Source organism: Tursiops truncatus, chromosome 10 (assembly GCF_011762595.2).
Source record: "Tursiops truncatus isolate mTurTru1 chromosome 10, mTurTru1.mat.Y, whole genome shotgun sequence".
In the NCBI taxonomy this organism is placed as follows: Eukaryota; Metazoa; Chordata; class Mammalia; order Artiodactyla; family Delphinidae; genus Tursiops; species Tursiops truncatus.
In genome coordinates, this window is record NC_047043.1 from 35143381 (window position 1) to 35167226 (window position 23846).

A 23846-nucleotide genomic window follows, 5' to 3' on the forward strand; every position below is an offset into this window, starting at 1 on the left:
AGTTTAACTTCAAAGAGGTCGACCATTAATCAGTCATTATACCAGATTGAATAGTCTGTGGGACTGACCAAGGATGACATTTATTTTTTATGTTCAGTGACCCTATTGGTTCTCTAAGAGTTAGTGGGAAAAAAATCAGTTGCATAACCCTGGCATTAAGGCATTTATAGTTTCTTACAGCCTTCCAAAAACTGTATTACATTTTAATTATGAGTATTCTGGTCTTGAGAAAGGACAAAAGCAGACTTTGTTCCTTCCACAATTTCCAAAGTTGTTGCTCCTCTTAGCAGTTAAATCTTCTCTCTTTCTACATGAAACATGCTTAAAGGACGAGCTATCCCCCCTTTTTAATAGCTGCAAATATGCAAAGATAGCCTCTTACATACAATGTACAAATCACAGTGTATTTCTCAGGGTTCATTACTTTGACCTCATATAAACATACCACCAAACATCTTAACACACAGCAGGCAACACTTAAATTACCGTCTCATATGCTTCTGCAAAATTCATTACATCCTCACGAAAAACTTCCACGGATTCAAGTAGACTACTTTTAAACTTTACCTGCAGATGAACTAGTTCATCTTGTACAGAAACCTGGAATAAAAAAGAGTATTCAATGTGAGAGTGAAAGTAATGTATTTAAATGAAAACTACAATTTTGCTCCAGCAAGTTTGTTATCTCACAGATGTACTGTACGAACAAGGATGTCTCTGCAATGTTATTTGTTAAAAAAAAAAAAAAAACACAGAAATAAACAATCCAAATGGACCATCAAGAGACTCAGATCATTCTAGTTCATGACCCAAGAGGCAAAGCTATCTAACTGCAGGTAGGAAAACATTTTCTGGCTGACCCAGTTCAGGCCAAGGAAACAGTTACTACCGTGGGCCCAGTCTGAGTCACATGCTGTCTCTGGGACGAGGCCACAGTCTGGGATTAACAATTTCTAGTAGGTTCACATGGTTCCAATAATTGGAGCAGTTTCCTCTAAGAAAATGATATTACTCTTGGTTTAAAAAAATAGCAAATATGTCTTCCACAATCGTCTTCAAAGCTTCTGCTTAAACCTGCATTCATAATAGTTAGCACTTAACTCATGTTTTCTCTCTGCCAGGCTCTTTACATATGTTAACTCATTTAGTGCTCACAACCATCCTGCGTGGTAAATACTAATATTATACCCATTTTACAAGTGAGAAAACCGAGGCCCGCAGAGACTAACTTCCTCAACGTCCTAGCACCAGTATGAGACAAGGTCAAGATTCAAAACCTAGCAGTGTGGTTCCAGGGCTCTTGCTCTTAACTGCTCTCAACAATAGCATCTTTCTGGGTTGGCACATATACTGCTTTAAGCTTAATGGTGACTGTAGTAAAGACTGGGTCAGTAGGTTTAACACTAACAGAGAAATGGCAGAAAAACCCAAGTGAATCTGTTAAATTGAACAATAATAGAAAACTGGGCTTCACTAAATCTCAACAGAGGGCTCCCCATTTCCTTGCTAAGACTCACTGTCTAGACTAACCAGCAAGCACTTTTCAAATTAAGTGATTAGTCAATATTGAACTTAAATAGAAATAAGCATTGAAAAAGTATTTTATGTACATCATCTCAAGCCTCATAACTGCATTTTTAAAAGCTTCTAAAATATTCCTAAAGGGCCACATGAAGAAACTGAGAAACAAAGGTTATTAACTTGCATAAGACCACCCAACTGGCTGGTGGCAGAGCCAGAATCACAAGTCATGACCCCAAATTCAGCTCTGTGTCCTTGCTACTGTGCCTTGCTTCAATCTCAGTGACAAATCTTTCCATAAACAGGAAATTTTAAGCCAACATTAATTAATTAATATTCAATAAATTTTTTTAGTATAATTAAAGAATCTGGACCCTCCCTTGGGGTTCACTTTTTTTTTTTTTTTTTTGCGGTAGGCGGGCCTCTCACTGTTGTGGCCTCTCCCGTTGCGGAGCACAGGCTCCGGACGCGCAGGCTCAGCGGCCATGGCTCACGGGCCCAGCCGCTCCGCGGCACGTGGGATCTTCCCGGACCGGGGCACGAACCCGTGTCCCCTGCACCGGCAGGCGGACTCTCAACCACTGCGCCACCAGGGAAGCCCCTTGGGGTTCACTTTTAATGGCTAAATATTTACCAACTTCAAAAATGTTTAGAGAGAGATTTATAGCTATAAACGCCAACATTAAAAGAAAAAGACCTCAAATCAGTAACCTAACCATCCACCTTAACAAACTAGACAAAGAAGAACAAACTAAACCCAAAGCAAGCAAAAGGAAGAAAATAATTTAAAAAGAGCACAAATAAATGATATAGAGAATAAAAAACAATAGAGAAAATCAACAAACTAAAAGTTTCTTCCTTGAAAAGAGCAACAGAAGTGACAAAACTTTACCTAGTCTAACCTAGAATAAAGGAGAAAGGACTCAAATTACTAAAATTAGGAGAGAAAGAAGGGACATCACTACTTACTTTACAGAAATAAAAAGGATTATAAAGACACAATCAACAGAGTAAACAGGCACCCTATAGAATGGGAGAAAATATTTGCTAATCATATGTCTGATAAGAAGTTAATATCCAGAATATATAAAGAACTTCCACCACCCAACAACAAACAACCCAACTTAAAACTAGGCAAGAGGGCTTCCCTGGTGGCACAGTGGTTGGGAATCTGCCTGCCGATGCAGGGGACACGGGTTCGTGCCCTGGTCCGGGGGGATCCCACATGCCGCGGAGCGGCTGGGCCTGTGAGCCATGGCCACTGGGCCTGCGCGTCCGGAGCCTGTGCTCCACAGCGGGAGAGGCCACAGCGGTGAGAGGTCCGTGCACCACAAAAAAACAAAAAAACTAGGCAAGACATACAAATGGCCAACAAGCATTTGAAAAGATGCTCAACATCACTTTTCATCCGGGAAATGCAAATCAAAACCACACTGAGATACCACCTCACCCATTAGGATGCCTACTATCAAGGACACAGAAAATAACAAGTGTTGGTGAGCATGTGGAGAAATTGGAACCCTTGTGCACTGTTGCTGGGAATGTAAAATGGTGCAGCTGCTATGAAACACAGTACAGCAGTTCTAAAAAACTGAAAATAGAATTACTATATGATCCATCAATTCTATTCCTGGGTGTATCCAAAAGAACTGAAAGCAGGTCTCAAAGAGATACCTGTACACCCATGTCCATAGTAGCATTATTCACAACAGCCAAAAGGTGGGAGAAACACAAGTGCCCATTGATGGATGAATGAATAAACAAAATGTGGTATATGCTGCATATGAGGGAATATTATTCAGCATTGTAAAGGAAGGAAATTCTGACATATGCTACAACATGGATGAATCTTGAGGACATTATGCTAACTGAAATAAGTCAGTTACATAAAGAAAAATATTGTAGGATTTCACTTATATGAGGAAACTGAAGTAGTCAAATTCATAAAGACAAAGTAGAATGGTAGTTTCCAGGAACTGAGGAAAGGGTGAAATGGGGAATTGTTGTTTAATGGGTAGATTCAGTTTTGCAATATGAAAAAGTTCTGGAGATTGGATGCACAACAATGGGAACACACTTAACACTACTGAACTCCACACTTAAAAATGATTAAGGTGGTAAATTTTAGGTTATGTGTATTTTACCACAATTTTTTTAACCTTAGTACAGAGCTACTGTAATCAAGACTGGCATAGGAGTAGACATATGGATCAACAGAATAGAATTGAGAGTCCAGATATAAACCCTTACATTTATGATTAATTGATTTTCTCCAGGGTGCCAAGACAATTCATTGGTGAAAGGATAGTCTTTACAACAAACGGCACTGAGACATCAGGATATCCACATGCTTTTACATGATGTTGGACCCCTAACTCACACCATATACAAAAATTAACTCAAAATGTATCAAAGACCTAAATGCAAGGGTAAAATTATAAAACTCTCATAAGAAAACACAGTAGTGACTCTTCATGACCCTGGATTAGGCAATGGTTTCCTACATACAATACCAAAACACAAACAACGAAAGAAAAAATAGGCAAATTGGACTTTATCAAAATTTAAAATTTTTGTACTTCAAAGGACACCATCAAGAAAGTGAAAAAACCCAACAAATGAGAGAAAATGTTTGCAAATCCTTTGATTAAGGGACTTACATCCAGAATATATAAAGAACTCTTACAACTCAAAGAGACAACCCAATTTAAAAAACAAGGAAAGGATTTAAATTCACCTTTCTTCAAAGAAGATATACAAATGGCCAGTAAGTACATGTAAAGATGCTAGGAATTATTGGACATTAGGAAAATGAAGTACTGGTACGTGAGACAATATGGATAAACCTTGACAACATTACTGTAAGTGAAAGAAGCCAGTCACAAGAGACTACATATTATATGATTCTATCTGTATTAAGTGTCCAGAAAAGGCAAATCCATAGAGACAAAAAAGTAGTGGTTGCCAGGGGCTGGGGTAAGGAGGAAAATGAGGAGTGATTACTAATGGGTATGGGGTTGCTTTGGAGGTGAAGAAAATATTCTAAAATTAGATAATGATGGTTGTCATGCAACTCTGTGCATATATTAACAATCACAGAATTGTATACTTTGAAATGGTAAATGTTACAGTACGTGGATTATATCTCAATAAAGCTTTTAAGATAATATATATTGAGCTTTTTAAAGGTTTGAAATGTATTTTTTTCTGGAGATAGTGACTTAATAAAAAAGTAAGAATTGGGACTTCCCTGGTGGTCCAGTGGTAAAGAACCGCCTTCCAATGCAGGGGACGCGGGTTCGATCCCTGGTCAGGGAACTAAGATCCCACATGCTGCGGGGCAACCAAGTCCACACACCACAACTACTCAGCTCGCCCGCCTCAGCAAGAGAGCCTGCATGCCGCAAACTACAGAGCTCACGTGCTCTGGAGCCCACATGCCACAACTAGAGAAGAGAAAACCCGCACACACGCCACAACTAGAGAGAAGCCCATGTGCCACAGTAAAGAGCCAGTGTACCGTAACTAAGACCCAACACAGCAATAAAAAAAAAAAGTAAGAATTAAATTTGTACTTACAGCTTTACTCTGCAATTTGTTGAAAGAATATCTCAAGGTATCAACTGCTTCTGATTCTTCTTTGGTTACTTCAACTTCAAATCTGTTTAAAATAGCATAGGCTTCCTGTGGGGTGGGGGTAGAGTTCAGAAACATCACAAGGAATATAACTGCCAAATGACTTAGATGCCTTCTAAAGACACATTCCTATGTCTTCAAAGACTAGAAGAATGGGTCCCAAAATTAAATGTGTATAAAAAGGTCCTTTAGATTATCACTTACATCAGATATTGACTCTAGATCCCAGGCCCTGAAATCTGAATTTAATAAGCACCAAGGTGATTCTGGTGGAGAGTAGGCAAATCGCTTTGAGATACTATCCTAGGAAAAACTCCCTGGAATAATTTTCTGCCTCTCTCCTCCTTGATCTTGTGACAACACCGTGCAAAATGTTTTCTCATACGCTATTAAGATATGGGTTGGCTATATAAGGAATGGAATGAAATGACGATGTGGGAGATATTCTGAAGAACAGAAACTAACGAACAAACAAAACAAAAACAAATTCATAGATACAGAGAACAGATTGGTGGGTAACTAGAGAGGAAGGAGATTGGAGGACGGTGAAATGGGTGAAGGGGATCAACTGTATGGTGATAGATGGTGACAAGACTTACAGCGGTGATCACTTTATAGTGCATACAAATATTGAATTACAATGTTGTACACCTGAAATCTGTATAATGTTATATACCAACTTTGCCTAAATTTTTTAAAGTGATGAGCTGGCAACTGGCTTTACCAAAAGAACTTATGCTGAAAAACTAAGCTTCGGCAGTCAGGAAAAAATGATATGATAATTTGTTAAATCTTGAGAAGCGAGTGGTCAGCATTCAAAATACCCAAATACTAAGATTTAAAGAAGTAGTAAAGGTATGAATTTCATTAGCTCCCAAAGTGTATAAACTCTAAATGGGTTCAAGAAAGCAATGCTCAGTCGTGAACACTGGGTACCAAAAGGAGGCAGGGGGAGTGCCAATTCCCCAGGTTTGCAGGCAATAAGGGAGTGCACTGTCCACAGAGAATTTAAAAAACAGTAATAAAATGAACTGAGTCTGATTTTTATTATCACCATGAGCCAGAAATTCTAAACATTAGTCATAAGTACTTGTGAGAGACAGAATAACAGCCTCCCCAATGTTATCCACACCCTAATCTCCAGAATCTGTGAATGTGTCACCTTATGTGGCAAAAGGGACTTTGCAGATGTGATTAGTAAAAATATTTGAGATGGGGAGATTATCCTGTATTAGCCATGTGGGCCCAATGTAATCACAGAGGTCCATTTAAGGGAAAGAGGGAGGCAGGAGATTCAGAGTTAGAGATGTGATGACAGCAGCAGGGGTAGGAGTGATGGCACTGCTGGAAGGGAGCCAGGAGCCACCAAGGAATGCAAGCAGCCTCTAGAAGCTGGACAAAGCAAGGAAAGGATTCTTCCCTAGAGCCCCTGCTGACAAGTTGATTTTAGCCCCATAAGACCCATTTTCATACTCTGACCTCTACAACTATAAAACAATTTGTTTTAAGCCATTAAGTTGACGGTAATTTGTTATAGGAGCAATAGGAACTAAAACAGTACTCTTCCCTAAAAACATCTCTTGTTGATATAAATTCCAACAATTTACTATTGAGCCTCAGTGGACCACTCCCACCATCTGTCCATGGTATGCCGCTGGTCATAGGTGAGACACATAACTGGTTTCTAAGAAAAGCCAAAGATATTTGGGGAACTTGCCTAACATGTCAGGACTGAAGTGAGAGAATACAACCATTCTTTTCTGTAAAATGTAAGTGCCAGCTTAAAAAAATGAACCCTGTCTAGACCAGCACAGCATTATGAATATATTAACATTCCTTCGTATACTGTTCACTGTTGATAATTGTCAGTCCCTCCAAGGACATCAACATCAGAGAGGAAAAATAGGCAGACTGTGCAATAAAATAGATGAAGAAATCTACTTTTTAGTGTTTCTCTATTTTTTAAAAAAAATATCATTTCAAGAAAGAAAAATGCAATCATTTCTTACTTCAATTGGTCCCAAAGTCATGTCCATTTGAATTTCATTATCACGGATACAAGACAAGGCTTCCATTGCAAACCTGACATCATCTAAATCACGAATAGGTCTAGATAACTTTTTCAAGTATTCATTGATAAATGCTATCATGTCTGACATTTTCTTTTTGTATTCTTCATTCAAATATCGACAGAGTAGCAACTTCCATGCCTTAGCCTCAACTGATAAGGCCAATTTCATTGGCTCTGGTGAAGACAAGAAAAGGTCAAAATAAAATACAACTGACATTCTGAAACAATTCATTTTATGTGTAATCTGAGCATCTATAACTGCACTGTCCATTTGATGACCACTAGCCACACTGAGCACTTGAAATGTAGTTAGTCTGTAGTTCATCTGAATTAAATGTTCTGTAAGGATTCTGAAGACTTAATTCCTATCCTGGTGGAGTATATTAAGCCATTCATGAGAAGGACACAAGTCTATGGAGAAGAATTTTGGAAATTAGTTCTAGCACTATCCAATGTGAGCCTTGCTCTGTTTCTGGCCATCCCATTAGAAGCCTTCATTCATTTCCCCAATTTCCTCTAGGTAACCCCTATATGAGACCAGCAGCCTACACTGTTGAGAACACTGTGCCTGTCTAATACAGCTCTCCCTCACTACAGTTAGCAGTAGAGTCAGCTTGGGCTTTTGATTTCAGACATTAAGTGGTTGTCTCATAATCCTCTGATACTCTAACCCCAATTGGACTAACTTCTCAGGCGACCTCAAACTGTTTGACTCTTATCCCATGTACACAATCCCCTCCTCGCAGTAACCTGTAGTTCCCCCTGTAGTTTTAGTTGTTTGAGTGCCAATTTAGTATCAAGTACATTAAGTCACTTTGGTATAATATTATATATACATAATATATGATAATATATAATATATATAGCATATATATGAACAATATGGGTGGTCCAGAAATACTTAATATATATAATATTGTACCAAGGTAGCTTAATAACTGCTTTCTAAATGAAGTAACATTTCATGTGAAAATACAGACACTTTACATAATATTTATAAAATACCTGTATGCAATTCAAGTGCTCCTACAACTATAACAGGCTTCAACTCATCAATCTCCTGCTCAAAAGTAGCATAGTGTAGAATTTCGGATCTGATTTCAGTCAGAGAGGGGTTGTTAGCCAAAAACTCCTGTAGCAAGGAAAGAATCAACGTTTTCTTTGGCTTTTTGACAATGTAAATCTTACGCCTCTAATAGTTGAATTAGAAAACTGCATCTGCTTATATATTTTTCCTCTTGTATGTGCTATCAGGCCAGTGGCTCAGTAGAGAAAGAGATGAACAGTTAGCACTGAAAGAGGAAGTTATGTGAGGGAATTTTACATTTCTGAATGGTTATTCAGAGTTCTAAAGTTTCCTTGAGTCTCCAACCAAATATACAGCTGAGCCTACGTAAGCTGGACACACCCTTGAATACCCGACCTCTGGGCATGTCAGGAACATAATTAGTACTCAACTGTTTAACCAAATTAAACAAAATCTGACTGAACCTCATTATTATCAACTGCCCCAGTGTCAATGTGAGAATTATGCAAGACATGATGTGTTAGGTGTGTGGCATTTACAGGTTCTCGGCCTCTGCTCTTGAGTTCTCATCATTATCACTGATGTTTTCTTGGTCCTCCCACAGGAGTTAGAGATAAACAATACAGAGTGAAGTAAGTCAGAAAGAGAAAAACAAATACCATATGCTAACACATATATATGGAATCTAAAAAAAAAAAAAACTTCTGATGAACCTAGGGGCAGGACAGGAATAAAGACAGAGACATAGAGAACAGACTTGAGGACACGGGGAGGGGGAAGGGTAAGCTGGGATGAAGTGAGCGAGTGGCATGGACATATATACACTACCAAATGTAAAATAGATAGCTAGTGGGAAGCAGCTCCATAGCACAGGGAGTTCAGTTTGGTGCTTTGTGACCACCTAGAGGGGTGGGATTAGGGAGGGTGGGAGGGAGATGCAATAGGGAGGGGATATGGGGATATATGTATACATATAGCTGATTCACTTTGTTATACAGCAGAAACTAACACAACATTGTAGTGCAATTATACTCCAATAAAGGTGTTAAAAAAAAACCAAACTGCATCACAAGTAGCAGAAACATACCTTCACTTTCACGTCTCGGTCCTCTGTCCAGAGCGTCTTGAACTTTTCAAAGTCCTGCAGGGCCTCATGAGCCACCTTTCTGAGAGAATTCACAGAGGAAGAAAGGAGGAGGACCAGCTTGGAAACATCTTTGTGCTCTGCCACACCTAGATAAAAATTCTTCAGCTTCCGTGTGGGGATAATTTCTTCAAAAGATTCTGAAAACAGACATTTTTATCCTATAGATAACTCCTATATTCAACTTTAAATACTATCAATTGTAATATTTATAGACTTTTTAAACTTTATTTTCTTAAAGACCCCCCCATCCCGTTCCAAGTAATTAACAGCTATTCTCTCGCTAGCTTCACTTATTCTTATTAAACTACTGTGTCAGATTTTGAGGTCTAGGTTTCTTTAAAGTGGGGAAACTGTTATTCAGAGGAGAGAACTGAAAGACGCCGATTAACCACTCCCCCCAAAACAAAACGTCCTCCAAGGAAAGATCAGAAGAGTTGAAATTGCTACCCTACAGAACAGGCTTGTGGGTAAAGGAGAGCCACTACGTTTACTACCCAAATGACCTTTAAGCCAATTATTTAATCTTCATGGAAATACTTGTGAGGATTAAATGAGACAACATATGCTTGTCTTCAACTCAGCATCTGGTATATAAAGATCACACAACCACCATGATAAACATCTCTTGCTGAAACCTAGTCATGTCACAGCCTTGACTGAAACTCTCAAGTTTTCTCCATCAAGCAGAGACCATACGGATACTTTTGTTTGGCCCAAACAGTTCCTTACTTTTTTAAAGCAGTTGTTAACAATTAAAAAATCATGAGGGCTTCCCTGGTGGCGCAGTGGTTGAGAGTCCGCCTGCCAATGCAGGGGACACGGGTTCGTGCCCCGGTCCGGGAAGATCCCACATGCCGCAGAGCGGCTGGGCCCGTGAGCCATGGCCGCTGAGCCTGCGCATCCGGAGCCTGTGCTCCGCAACGGGAGAGGCCACAACAGTGAGAGGCCCGCGTACCGCAAAAAAAAATCATGAGATTTCATGAAAATTTCCAGATTGCAGGTATTCCTGCATGGCAACAGTTTAACCTGGTATTCCTGCATGGCAACAGTTAGCTGAAGTATCTATAAATGATACTTGGGGTGGTGTGGAAGAAAAGCGGAGATGTTGATCAAAGGGTACAAACTTTCACTAATATGATGACTAAATTCTGGAAACATAATGTGTAGTATGGTGATTATAGTTAATAATAATGTATACTTGAAATGTGCTAAGAGAGTAGATCTCAAGTGTTCTCACCACACACACAAAAAATGGTTAACTATGGGAGGTGATGAATATGTTATTTACTTTGTGGTAACCACTTCACAAAGGTATACATATATCAGAACATCATGTATATGTATAATTTTTGTCAAAAATAAATAAATAAAAATGTTAATGTGGCAGAACAGCAAAAAAGAAAAAAAGAATTTGGCTTTCTATACAAGAAAGTATCCAAAAATGTCTATGGAATTTTGGGTCAGTGTCATATCACACTAATAATTATTTAAGGGAATAGCTTATATATATTTCAATGTACAAAGAACACATGACCCAGATTTTCTAAGCACTATGTTCTAGCAAACTAAGTTTATCAGATCAAATACAATGCTGAAAATAGAATTAGTTCTAAGGTTTATTTTCATTTTTAACTTTGAATCTGAGACTACGGTAGTAGAACAGTGATAAATATACTTGTTCACCCATGATCAAAATCTGAAATGTCTGCATGCTATGTTTAAGATGGAAGATGGAGAACACTAGTTTTTTTTTAATGTAAAATTTAACCAATACACATACAAATATGAGTGTAAAAATATCTATAGGCTGTCATACCCAGGAAGAATCAGAAAGACCATTTACTAACTGTTATAGTTCTAAGACTCTATTCATCTAAGATTTGTTTTAACATTCTTACTGTCTTCCTTCTTCAACTGCTTTCCTGTGCTCGGATGGGTCCCGTCAGTAGCGGTATGGGAGGGGCTGCTAATGACAGTCTTCATGGGACGGGTCTGCTGTTGCCCCCAGTGAGCCACTCCTCTGCTGACCTCCAGGGTTAATTGGATCATACGGTTAATGGCTTGTTGAATGTCATCCAAACTGGGAACCATTACCTGTGGAAAGAAGAAATAAGTTCCTGGTGCTGCCAACACATACAAATCCATCCCTCTGATTCTCACCACACCTGTTCCCCACTGAGCAGGGAGAGCCTCCGCTGGCCCAGTGGAAGGCTGCTTCGAGGAGAGGGATGGTAGAGGAAGGTAGGCTGCAGACTTTACCGATCTTCAAGCTTTCCTATTCTACCAATTCCTGCAGGCAGAAAGGTCAAACATAGTACTTGTCATCCTTTCCCTGGGAGGGTGGCTGGCTGCAGCCAAACACTGTGGGCAGGTGTTGGATGTCCATGAAGCAGAGTAACTGAAGAAACTATACTGCCAAGATTTTGACCTCAGTTCTTTGAAATGCACCAAATAAGCAAAGAAGCTGTCCTCCAGGAGGCCAGACTGTGTAGATGTGGTGTCAGGTGAGCCATAGATTGTTCCTGCCTGGCCTTAACCCTTGGCTTGTCACAGAATGCACCTCAGTCATCCTGTATGGCTTGGTGTTCCAGATGTCAATAAGCAGCCGGAGGGGTGGTAGAGGAAAGTGCCCTAAGAAGGCACAAGGGACCCATGAATTCAGGGCACAGGCTCTCTCTTTCTTTCTTTGTTTCTATTCTGCCATGGGTTGTCTTACAGTTGAGTGTTCAGTATAGGGATTTGGACTTCTGAGATGGCCTTATTTAGATAATTTAATGTCTGAAGTAAGAAAAACCAAGATGGTTTGTAGGGTACTTGCTAACTGATGGCCCAACAGATACTTAACTCTTACACCAACCTTTAATACACCATGAGCTCTGCAGAAGTAAGTTTTACAACAGATATAAATGATACACTTTGATTTTTGTTAAATATGGAGGTGAAGTCAAAAAGCACAGAGGACCAAGAGATTAAATAAAAGTTCAGTTCTAATGCTATACTTCTTAAATACATTACCAAAATATCACTGTATTAACTTGAATATTTAATAATACTTACCACATTAGGAATCACAAGATGTACTTCAGATTTTAGAAGGGAAATAACATCTTCTGACCGCTTTCGTCCATAAGGGCTGTAATAAGATGGACATTTAGCTTATAAACCTTAACCTAAAATTTCATAAATAGCTTGGTTATGCTGCAAGTTTCAATCCTAAAAAAATAAAGACAATTTTCAAAATACTGAATTAATGAAGAGAACGTTATTTACAATGGAACCACAAATTTCATGAACTAGTTCATAAATTAAGAACACTGAATGATTTAATATTCTTTGACGTGAAAAACTTGTCTCCTACCCATTTTCTAGTATTTTAACGTTGCTTTCTCTCAGCAAAGTACCACCTAATAATGTTTACTAAAAGCACTCCTTTTCCCAGCCCCAGAACAGATTCTGAAAATCACCAACAAAAAGCGTATGCCTTCATATACTTTATTTTTGTGTGTGTACAAGATTAAACAGGAGGTTTCTAGTCAAAACCTTCCCAAAACTGCCTTTGTAAACAATATCAGTTATGCTCAGACAGAAGTACAGACACACACACAGACACATGAGTGCAATTAATGAATGAAACATACCAGCACTGCAAATTACTTCGGTGATCTCCCTCTGCCTGATCTCTGTCCCCATCCCAGACAAAATTATAATAAACGTAAACTTTCCACAGCAAGAAACGTTATCATTACTGAAAACTACACCTCCATTCATAACTACAAGCAGACTGGGGGAGAAAAAAATCACAAGAAACAAAGCCCCCACATTCACAGTGGAGACCCAACTTTAGTATTCAGGGTCAATGGTTCCCAGATAAGGAACTCTTTGAACTAAAAGCAAGCAAGCAAAGAAACAACAGAAAAAACCTCTAATTCATAGTCTCACTGTGAAATCAAGATGCAGCAATAAAACAAGTGTAGACTGTGTTTGAAAGGGTACAACCTGAGAACAAGAGTCTCATAAAGTATAATCAAACAGCTGAACTAACAGAAGCGGTGAACAGCGCAGCCGATCCTTTGGTGACTTATTTGACAAACTAGAGGATTAGCTTAAGGAATCCTCCAAGCTTTCAGATGCAAAATACAAGAGAAGGAAATTACTTAAGGAAAAGGTAAGTGAAATAATAAAGAAAAGATAAGTAATGTTTATCGAACGCTTAGTGTATGACAGGCGCTTTTCCAAGCACTTTCCATGAATCAACACATTTCATGCTCATGTTAACTCTTGATGTGGATCCCATGATTATTATTTCCATTTTGTAGATGAGGAAACCAAGACACAGAGAGTTTAAGTAACTTAACAGTGGGTCACTCAGCTCAGAGACGCTCTACGACCTAGATCCAACGTGGGAACCCTACATAAAATAAATTTAAGCATAGCCCTTCTCAAATCTTAAGAATAGACTTGTTTTTTCACCTTGAAATGATTCTCTGTGTGCCTGATGGGATTAATGGGTGAAAAATGACTTACAGCTAAACACATAATTTGTTAATTTCCAGAATAAAGGGGGAAATCCTGTAAACAGCAAGAAACAGTTTGTTACTTAGAAAAGAAAATCAGATTAGCAGCAAAACCCGCCTCTGAAAATGGAAACAAAAGAAGCCAGTGATTGTGCTTTGTGAGTGGCATTTAGCTACAAAATAACGGTTCTGTCTTGACCTCGTGAATGATAACACCTTTTATCTGGATGTTCTCTGTCTGCATCCCATCTGAGGAAAAAATCAAATTGGGTTTGCATTTCAGTTGAGGCAAGATATATTAATAATATCCTTCATTACTAAAAGAGATCTCTACTGTTTATGTGGATGGAGTGTGCAGGGCTTGCCCAGATGAAGGTTGGCAAGCCAAGTGCCACAAATAAAAATGAAAAAGGAAGCATTAAAAAAAAAAAAGAAGAAGCCAGTGAAATAGTATCTGTGGAGTGTGAGAGAAAGTGGTTGTGATCCAAGTTGACCTACTAGCCTTCATGGGTGAGGGTAAGAGAAAGACATTTTAGACAAGGGAGGATTCTGCAATATTATACTCATGTATACCTCTTCAAAACTCACATCAGTACTGTTGTAAATTAACATGGCATAGTGAGTTCAGACTTCAAAAATGCCTCTTTGTGCCAAACACATCACAATCACGGATAGACTCTGAAGGACTTGAGAATGCTCGAACACAAGATTAGGATCTCCACAAATCAGGAACGCATCAGAAACACACAACAGCCTGGCCAGGGCTCTGGTCAGGAAATAGGCAGTGAGAGTGGGAGGTTGGCCCCTGTGGACTCTGAGGGACTGAAGTAGTCCGTGTTAGAGGGGACTCATCCAGGCTTGCTACCCGAAGCCAGACATTGAAGTGATGTTCCCCTACTTGTAAAGAGAGACAAAACAACAGCAAGATAAAGTTTGTCAACCTACTGCCTGCAGCTCCAGCTTTTCCAAAAGCTGTGGCCCTGGGGTGAAAGAAGCAAGTCCACAGCATGCCCAAGAAGCCACTAAGCCGGCTCACTTCTGTGCTCCCTGCTTAAACCTGCCATTTCCCAGCATCTCTTCAGGGGATATGTAACTGTGAACAAATAGGACCCAGTTCTGCACTTAAGGTACCAAGAGTCACGTGGAGGCAAAAGTGAAACTCCTAGAAAGGGAGGGAAGGAGAGAGAAACACACAAAAACAAAAAAAACTTCTCACTCAAGGAGAGTCCACAAACTAAAATCCCAATATGCATGCATAAGTCTAACAGCAAGAAAGAGGACTAAAGATATCAATAATTGAAACAAAAACTCACTCCAGACAAAGTTCAATGTATAGAAGTATGACAAACTCTAAAATAAATATATTGAGAATGTTCAAAGAGATAAATGAAAGCAATCTTCCAAAAAATAATAAATTGCTAAACTAAAAAGGCAGGAATGATACAGTATCTGGAGGATAAGGAAAAAAGTACTAACTGAAATATTTAAGATGCAGTAGATGAGATCGCCTTTAGGCTAGATACAAAGATACTTGCCCATAACATAACCCAGAAAGGCAAAAAGACAAAAATATATGACAGACTAGTTAGGAGACAGGAAAGAGAGACTGAGATGCTGCAACATCTGAGACGGTCACGTGTCCATGGTGCCCAGGACAGTTCTGGTTTAAGTCCATCCTAACACTTCATCTGGACAGTGCTTCTTCACTCAAAAGAGTGTCCTAGATGGAACAATTATGTGATCAACTTACTCAACATTCAACTACAGGAGTTCCATAACAAGAGGATGTCTCAGAAGCAATAACTGAAAAAGGAAATTGCTGATGATTTTCCAGGATTAAGGAACCCTATAAGCCCTCAAACAGAAAGTGTACTCTGAGAACAAAGCATGATTAAATAAAGACAAATCCACACCAGGAAAGGAAGCTACAGAACATCAAGGATAAAATACAATTTTTAGTTAGACTCACTGCAGACTTCTCATCAACAAGAATACAGGTCAGGAAAAACTGAAGAAATACTTTGAAAGTGCTGAGAGACAAACAAAAGTTTTTTATCCAGCCAAATCGTTTCAGACTTAAAATGAAGAATAACGGAGTTTACACCTCACACTCCCTGAGAAACCAGGGGTATAAAATAAATACACAAGAACCTGGAGACTTTAATAAAATATACCAGTAAACAAATTATTTTTGAGTGCTCAAAAAACAGGTAAAAAGTAAAACAGCAAACAACAATGATGGGGAGACCTTCAAGATGGTGGAGGAGTAAGTCGTGGAGATTACCTTCCTCCCCACAAATACATCTACATGTGGAACAACTCCTACAGAACACCTACAGAATGCTGGTAGAAGACCTCAGACTTCCCAAAAGGCAAGAAACTCCCTACGTACCTGGGTAGGGCAAAAAAAAAAAAGGAAAAACAGAGACAAAAGAATAGGGACAGGACGTGCACCACTGGGAGGGAGCTGTGAAGGAGGAAAAGTTTCCACACGCTAGGAAGCTCCTTCACTGGCAGAGACGGGGGGTGGCAGGGGGGAAGCTTCAGAGCCACGGAGGACAGTGCAGCAACAGGGGTGCAGAGGGCAAAGCAGAGAGATTCCCACACAGAGGATTGGTGCCAACCAGCACTCACCAGTCCAAGAGGCTTGTCTGCTCACCCGCCGGGGCAAGTCGGGGCTGGGAGCTGAGGCTCGGGCTTCGGAGGTCAGATCCCAGGGAGAGGACTGGGGTTGGCTGTGTGAACACAGCCTGAAGGAGCTAGTGTGCTACAGCTAGCCGGGAGGGAGTCCGTGAAAAAGTCTGGACCTGCCTAAGAGGCAAGAGACCATTGTTTCAGGGTGCACAAGGAAAGGAGATTCAGAGCACCGCCTAAACGAGCTCCAGAGACAGGCTAAAGCCGCGGCTATCAGCGCAGACCCCAGAGACAAGCGTGAAACGCTAACACTGCTGCTGCAGCCACCAAGAATCCTATGTGCAAGCACAGGTCACTACCCACACCTCCCCTCCACTCCCCAGGAGCCTGCACAGCCTGACATTGCCAGGGCCCCTTGATCCAGGGACAACTTCCCCAGGAGAACACATGATGCCTCAGGCTGTTGCAGCATCACGCTGCCCTCTGCCTCCACAAGCTCATCCCACATTCCCATTATAATTACCATACCCCTCCCTCTCCCCGGCCTGAGTGAGCCAGAGCCCCCTAATCAGCTGCTACTTTAACCCCATCCTGTCTGGTGGGAACAGATGCCAGAGGGTGACCTACATGCAGAGGTGGGGCCAAAACCAAAGCTGAACCCCAGGAGCTGTGAGAACAAAGAAGAGAAAGGGAAATCTCTCCCAGCAGACTCAGGAGCAGCGGATTAAATCCCCACAATCAATGTGATGTACCCTGCATCTCTGGAATACCTGAACAGACAATGAATCATCACAAAATTGAGGCAGTGGACTTTGGGAGCAACTGTAGACTTGGGGTTTGCTGTCTGTGACTGATTTGTTTCTGACTTTTATGTTTATCTTAGTATAGTTTTTAGTGCTGTTATCATTGGTGGATTTGTTTATTGTTTCTTCACTCTCTTCTTTTTTTTTTTTTTTTTTGCGGTACGCGGGCCTCTCACTGTTGTGGCCTCTCCCGTTGCGGAGCACAGGCTCCGGACGCGCAGGCTCAACGGCCATGGCTCACGGGCCCAGCCGCTCCGCGGCATGTGGGATCTTCCCGGACCGGGGCACGAACCCGTGTCCCCTGCATCGGCAGGCGGACTCTCAACCACTGCGTCACCAGGGAAGCCCCACTCTCTTCTTTTTTATTATTATTATTACTTAAAAAATTTCTTATTCTAATTATATTTTTTATTATGTTTTTTTCTTTCTTTTCTTTCTCCCTTTTCTTCTGAGCCATGTGGCTGAGAGGGTCTTGGTGCTCAGGCCTGGTGTCAGGCCTGAGCTTCTGAGGTGGGAGAGCTGAGTGCAGGACATGGGACCACCAGAGACCTACCAGTTCCATGTAATATCAATTGGCGAGAGCTCTCCCAGAAATCTCTGTCTCAACGCTAAGAACCAGCTCCAGCCAACAGCCAGCAAGCTCCAGTGCTGGACACTCCATGCCAAACAACTAGCAAGACAGGAACAAAACCACATCCATTCACAGAGAGGCTGCCTAAAATCATGCTAAGTTCACAGTCACCCCAAAACACACCACCGGACGTGGCCCTGCCCTCCAGAAAGACAAGATCCAGCCTCATCCACCAGAACACAGGCACCAGTCCCCTCCACCAGGAAGCCTACACAACCCACTGAACCAACCTTACCCGCTGGGGGCAGACACCAAAAACAACAGGAACTATGAACCTGCAGCCAGCAAAAAGAAGACCCCAAACACAGTAAGTTAAACAAAATGAGAAGACAGAGAAATATGCATCAGATGAAGGAGCAAGGTAAAAACCCACCAGACCAAACAAATGAAGAGGAAATAGGCAGTCCACCTGAAAAAGAATTCAGAGTAATGATAGTAAAGATGAACCAAAATCTTGGAAATAGAATGGAGAAAATACAAGAAACGTTTAACAAGGACCTAGAAAAACTAAAGAGCAAAAAAAAATGATGAACAACACAATAAATGAAATTAAAAATTCTCTAGAAGGAATCAATAGCAGAATAACTGAGGCAGAAGCACGCATAAGAGACCTGGAAGATAAAATAGTGGAAATAACTACTGCAGAGCAGAATAAAGAAACAAGAATGAAAAGAACTGAGGACAGTCTCAGAGACCACTGGGACAACATTAAACACATGAACATTTGAATTACGGGGTCCCAGAAGAAGAGGAGAAAAAGAAAGGGTCTGAGGAAATATTTGAAGAGATTACAGTTGAAAACTTCCCTAACATGGGAAAGGAAATAGTCAATCAAGTCCAGGAAGCGCAGAGAGTCCCATACAGGATAAATCCAAGGGGAAACACACCAAGACACATATTAATCAAACTATCAAAAATTAAGTACAAAGAAAAAATATGAAAAGCAGCAAGGGAACAGCAACAAATAACATACAAAAGGATCCCCATAAGATTTCTTCTTTCAGCAGAAATTCTGCAGGCCAAAAGGGAGTGGCTTTAAAGTGATGAAAGGGAAAAACCTACAACCAAGATTACTCTACCCAGCAAGGATCTCATTCAGATTCAAAGGAGAAATTAAAATCTATACAGACAAGCAAAAGTTAAGAGAATTCAGCACCACCAAACCAGCTTTTCAACAAATGCTAAAGGAACTTCCCTAGGCAGGAAACACAAGAGAAGGAAAAGACCTACAATAACAAACCCAAAACAATTAAGAAAATGGTAATAGGAACAGACATATCGATAATTACCTTAAATGTAAATGGATTAAATGATCCAACCAAAAGAATGGACTATCTGAATGGATACAAAAATAAGACCTGTATATATGCTGTCTACAAGAGACCCACTTCAGACGTAGGGACAAATACAGACTGAAAGTGAGGGGATGGAAAAAGATATTCCATGCAAATGGAAATCAAAAGAAAGCTGGAGTAGCAATTCTCATATCAGACAAAATAGACTTTAAAATAAAGACTATTACAAGAGACAAAGAAGGACACTACATAATGATCAAGGGATCAATCCAAGAAGAAGATATAACAATTGTAAATATTTATGCACCCAACATAGGAGCACCTCAATACATAATGCAAATGCTAAGAGCCATAAAAGGGGAAATCGACAGTGACACAATCATAGTAGGGGACTTTAACAACCCACTTTCACCAAAGGACAGATCATCCAAAACGAAAATAAATAAAGAAACACAAGCTTTAAATGGCACATTAATCTTGAGAAAGAAAAACAGAGCTGGAGGCATCAGGCTCCCTGACTTCAGACTATACTACAAAGCTACAGTAATCAAGACAGTATGGTGCTGGCACAAAAACAGAAATATAGATCAATGGAACAGGATAAATAGCCCAGAGATAAACCCACGCACATATGGTCACCTTATCTTTGATAAAGGAGGCAAGAATATACAGTGAAGAAAAGACAGCCTCTTCAGTAAGTGGTGCTGGGAAAACTGGACAGCTCATGTAAAAGAATGAAATTAGAACACTTCCTAACACCATACACAAAAATAAACTCAAAATGGATTAAAGACCTAAATGTAAGGGCTGACACTATAAAGCTCTTAGGAGGAAAACATAGGAAGAACACTCTTTGACATAAATCACAGCAAGATCCTTTTTGACCCATCTGCTAGAGAAATGGAAATAAAAACAAAAATAAGCAAATGGGACCTAATGAAACTTACAAAGGAAAGGAAACCATAAACAAGACGAAAAGACAACCCTCAGAATGGGAGAAAATATTTGCTAATGAAGTAACTGACAAAGGATTAATCTCCAAAATATACAAGCAGCTCATGCAGCCCAGTATCAAAAAAACAAACAACCCAATCGGCAGAAGACCTAAATAGACATTTCTCCAAAGAAGTTATACAGATTGCCAACAAACACATGAAAGGATGCTCAACATCACTAATCATTAGAGAAATGCAAATCAAAACTACAATGAGGTATCACCTCACACCGGTCAGAATGGCCATCATCAAAAAATCTACAAACAGGGCTTCCCTGGTGGCACAGTGGTTGAGAGTCCGCCTGCCGTTGCAGGGGACATGGGTTCGTGCCCCGGTCCGGGAAGATCCCACATGCTGCGGAGCGGCTGGGCCCGTGAGCCATGGCCGCTGAGCCTGAGCGTCTGGAGCCTGTGCTTCGCAACAGGAGAGGCCACAACAGTGAGAGGCCCGCATACCGAAAAAAAAAAAAAATCTACAAACAATAAATGCTGGAGAGGGTGTGGAGAAAAGGGAACTCTCTTGCTCTGTTGGTGGGAATGTAAATTGATACAGTCACTATGGAGAACAGTATGGAGCTTACTTAAAAAGCTAAAAATAGAACTACCATATGACCCAGCAATCCCACTACTGGGCATATACACTGAGAAAACCATAATTCAAAAAGAGTCATGTACCACAATGTTCATTGCAGTACTGTTTACAATAGCCAGGAAATGGAAGCAACCTAAGTGTCCATCGACAGATGAATGGATAAAGAAGATGTGGCACATATATACAATGGAATATTACTCAGCCATAAAAAGAAATGAAATTGAGTTATTTGTAGTGAGGTGGATGGACATAGAGTCTGTCATACAGAGTGAAGTAAGTCAGAAAGAGAAAAACAAATACCATATGCTAACACATATATATGGAATCTAAAAAAAAAAAAAAAAACTTCTGATGAACCTAGGGGCAGGACAGGAATAAAGATGCAGACATAGAGAATGGACTTGAGGACACAGGAAGGGAGAAGAGTAAGCTGGGATGAAGTGAGAGAGTAGCATGGACATATATACACTGCCAAATGTAAAATAGATAGCTAGTGGGAAGCAGCTGCATAGCACAGGGAGATCAGCTCAGTGCTTTGTGACCACCTAGAAGGGTGGGATAGGGAGGGTGGGAGGAAGACGCAAGAGGGAGGGTATATGGGGATATATGTATACATATAACTGATTCACTTTGTGATACAGCAGAAAGTAACACAACATTGTAAAGCAATTATACTCCAATAAAGATGTTAAAATAAATAAAAAAATAAAAGAATGAGAAAGTAGATAGACTTCATGCCAAGGCCCTTGTAGTTAGAAATGAGAAAATTGAAAAAACTATACACAGTACTTTTTTAAAAATATAGCTAAATATATGTATTCTAAATTTGAAGGTAACTACTGAAAGAACTTAAGTATAGGAAAGAGAATAAAAGGGAAAAATTATCCATTCCAAAGGGAACAGATAATAAATGAACCAGACAAAGGATAGTAAGAAACCACAAAATAAAATGTCATAAATTAAGTGTAACTATATTAAAAAATCACAAAAATGTAAGCAGATTAAACTCTTTAAAAGGCAGAAATAATCAGATTAAATAAAAATATCAGGTATAAGACTCATAGACATAGGGAACAGACTTGTGGTTGCCAAGGGTGAGGGAGGGAGGGAGAGGGATGGACTGGGAGTTTGGGGTTGGTAGATGCAAACTACTACATTTAGAATGGATAAACAACAGGTCCTAATGTATAGCACAGAGAACTATACTCAACATCCTGTGATAAACCATAATAGAAAAGAACATAAAAGAAGAATGTATCTATATATATGTGTATAACTGAGTCACTTTGCTGTACAGCAGAGACTGGCACAACATTGTAAATCAACTCTATGTCAATATTAAAATATATCAGGTATATTATGCTTTTAAAAGGTAAAACAAAAAAGCTTCACAGAAAAAATTAAATGAAGGGATAGAAAAGGTATACCAAAAAATCTGGGAAAGTAAAATTAATGACAGACTAAAAATAATTTGAGAAATCAAGATTAATATGGATAAAGAGGCTCATCAAATAAAAATAAAATAAACAGTGTTCTAGGCGGACTTAACTATATGACATCACATGCACCTAACAACACAGTCTTAAAAGATATAAAACAACGACTGAAACAGAAGGAAAATTTGACAACTTCACTATCACATTGGGAGATTTTAATAGTGCAAGTAAATTAAAATTCAGCAATGAATAACCAAGGAATAAACCTAACAAAAATGTAGAAGACTTTTACACAGGGAATTACAAAACTTCATTGAGAAGTAATAAAAAAGACAAATAAATGGACAGATAATCCATGACTCTGAATGGAAGACTCAATATTGTAAGGATGCTAATTCTCTCCAAATCTACCTATAGATTCAGTGTAATTTAAATAACCATCCCAAAAGGAAAATTAATTTTCTTTTAACTAATTAACCATATGGGAAAAAATATACTGGTCTCCTACCTCACACTAAACACAAAATAAATACCATGTGGATTAAACCCCTAACTGCAAAAGATAAAACTTTAAAACTTTTAGAAGATATTATGAAGTACAGAAAGATTTCTTTTAAAAGACATAAAAATCACAAACTACTAAGGAAAAGACTGATAGATTTGAATATTTTTAAACTCAGCAAAGAATATCATAAATAGGAGTTTAAAAGTATCATCAACAAAATAATATATTGAGACCACCCATGAATAAATCCAATCCAATAGAAAAACAGGCAGAAGGAAGGAAGAAACAAGGGAGGGAAAGAGGAGGAGGGAGGGAGGGAGGAAGAGAGGGGGAAAGAAAGGGAAGGGAAGGCAAATTTTTAAAAAGAGAAAGCACAAATGGCTCATAAACATGAAAATATGTTTAACCTCATCAGTAACCAGGAAAATGATTTAAATGATTTAAATCCCAGTGATACGCCATTTCACACCCTATATGCTGGCAACAATTTTTTAATTGCATGACACCAACTGTGTGCAAGGATGAGGATCCATAGGCACTCTCATGCTAGGCACTGCCTGGTAAATTGAGGCATGCACACAGCCCAGGGCCCAGCCATTCCACTCTGAGCAGGTGCAGCAGGAGACAGGCACAAGAATGTTCACAATAGCCCAAACTGGAAACAACCCAATCTATCAGCATAGATGCATCTCAAAAGCAATACTGAACACAGTTCAAATACAGGCAAATTAAATGATACAAACATGGGGTAAACTGTCAGGCAAACCAAGACAATGATAAACATCAAGTTCAGGATAGTGGTTACCTTTGGGTGAGCAGAGGAAGGACCAGTAAGGGTACTGGTAGTGTTCAGTGTTCTTTGTCTTGGCCTGGGTGCTAGGAACATGGCTGTTCATTTATCAGTGTTCTTGCAGTATTACACGCTTGTTTTCATACAGTCTTTTCATAAATGCCGTGTTTTAAATTTTACAATTATTAAAATTAATTAATAAAAATAAAAAGTGCTTTAGTGTTATGCTGTGATAGTTTTACCAGACATA

At 39.6% G+C, this 23846-nt stretch overlaps 1 protein-coding gene across 1 annotated transcript in view; it reads right to left on the reverse strand.

The window, feature by feature from the left end:
- Positions 1–23846, reverse strand: part of DNAH8 (dynein axonemal heavy chain 8) — a 325865-nt gene that overhangs the window by 224360 nt on the left and 77659 nt on the right. The window contains exons 25-31 of the mRNA XM_019949887.3: positions 12460–12535; positions 11301–11496; positions 9343–9539; positions 8234–8360; positions 7167–7402; positions 5101–5205; positions 487–600 (exon numbers count right to left, since the gene is read on the reverse strand). Of these exons, the coding sequence (XP_019805446.1) occupies positions 487–600; positions 5101–5205; positions 7167–7402; positions 8234–8360; positions 9343–9539; positions 11301–11496; positions 12460–12535 (1051 nt within the window). The remainder of the gene's footprint in view (positions 1–486; positions 601–5100; positions 5206–7166; positions 7403–8233; positions 8361–9342; positions 9540–11300; positions 11497–12459; positions 12536–23846) is intronic.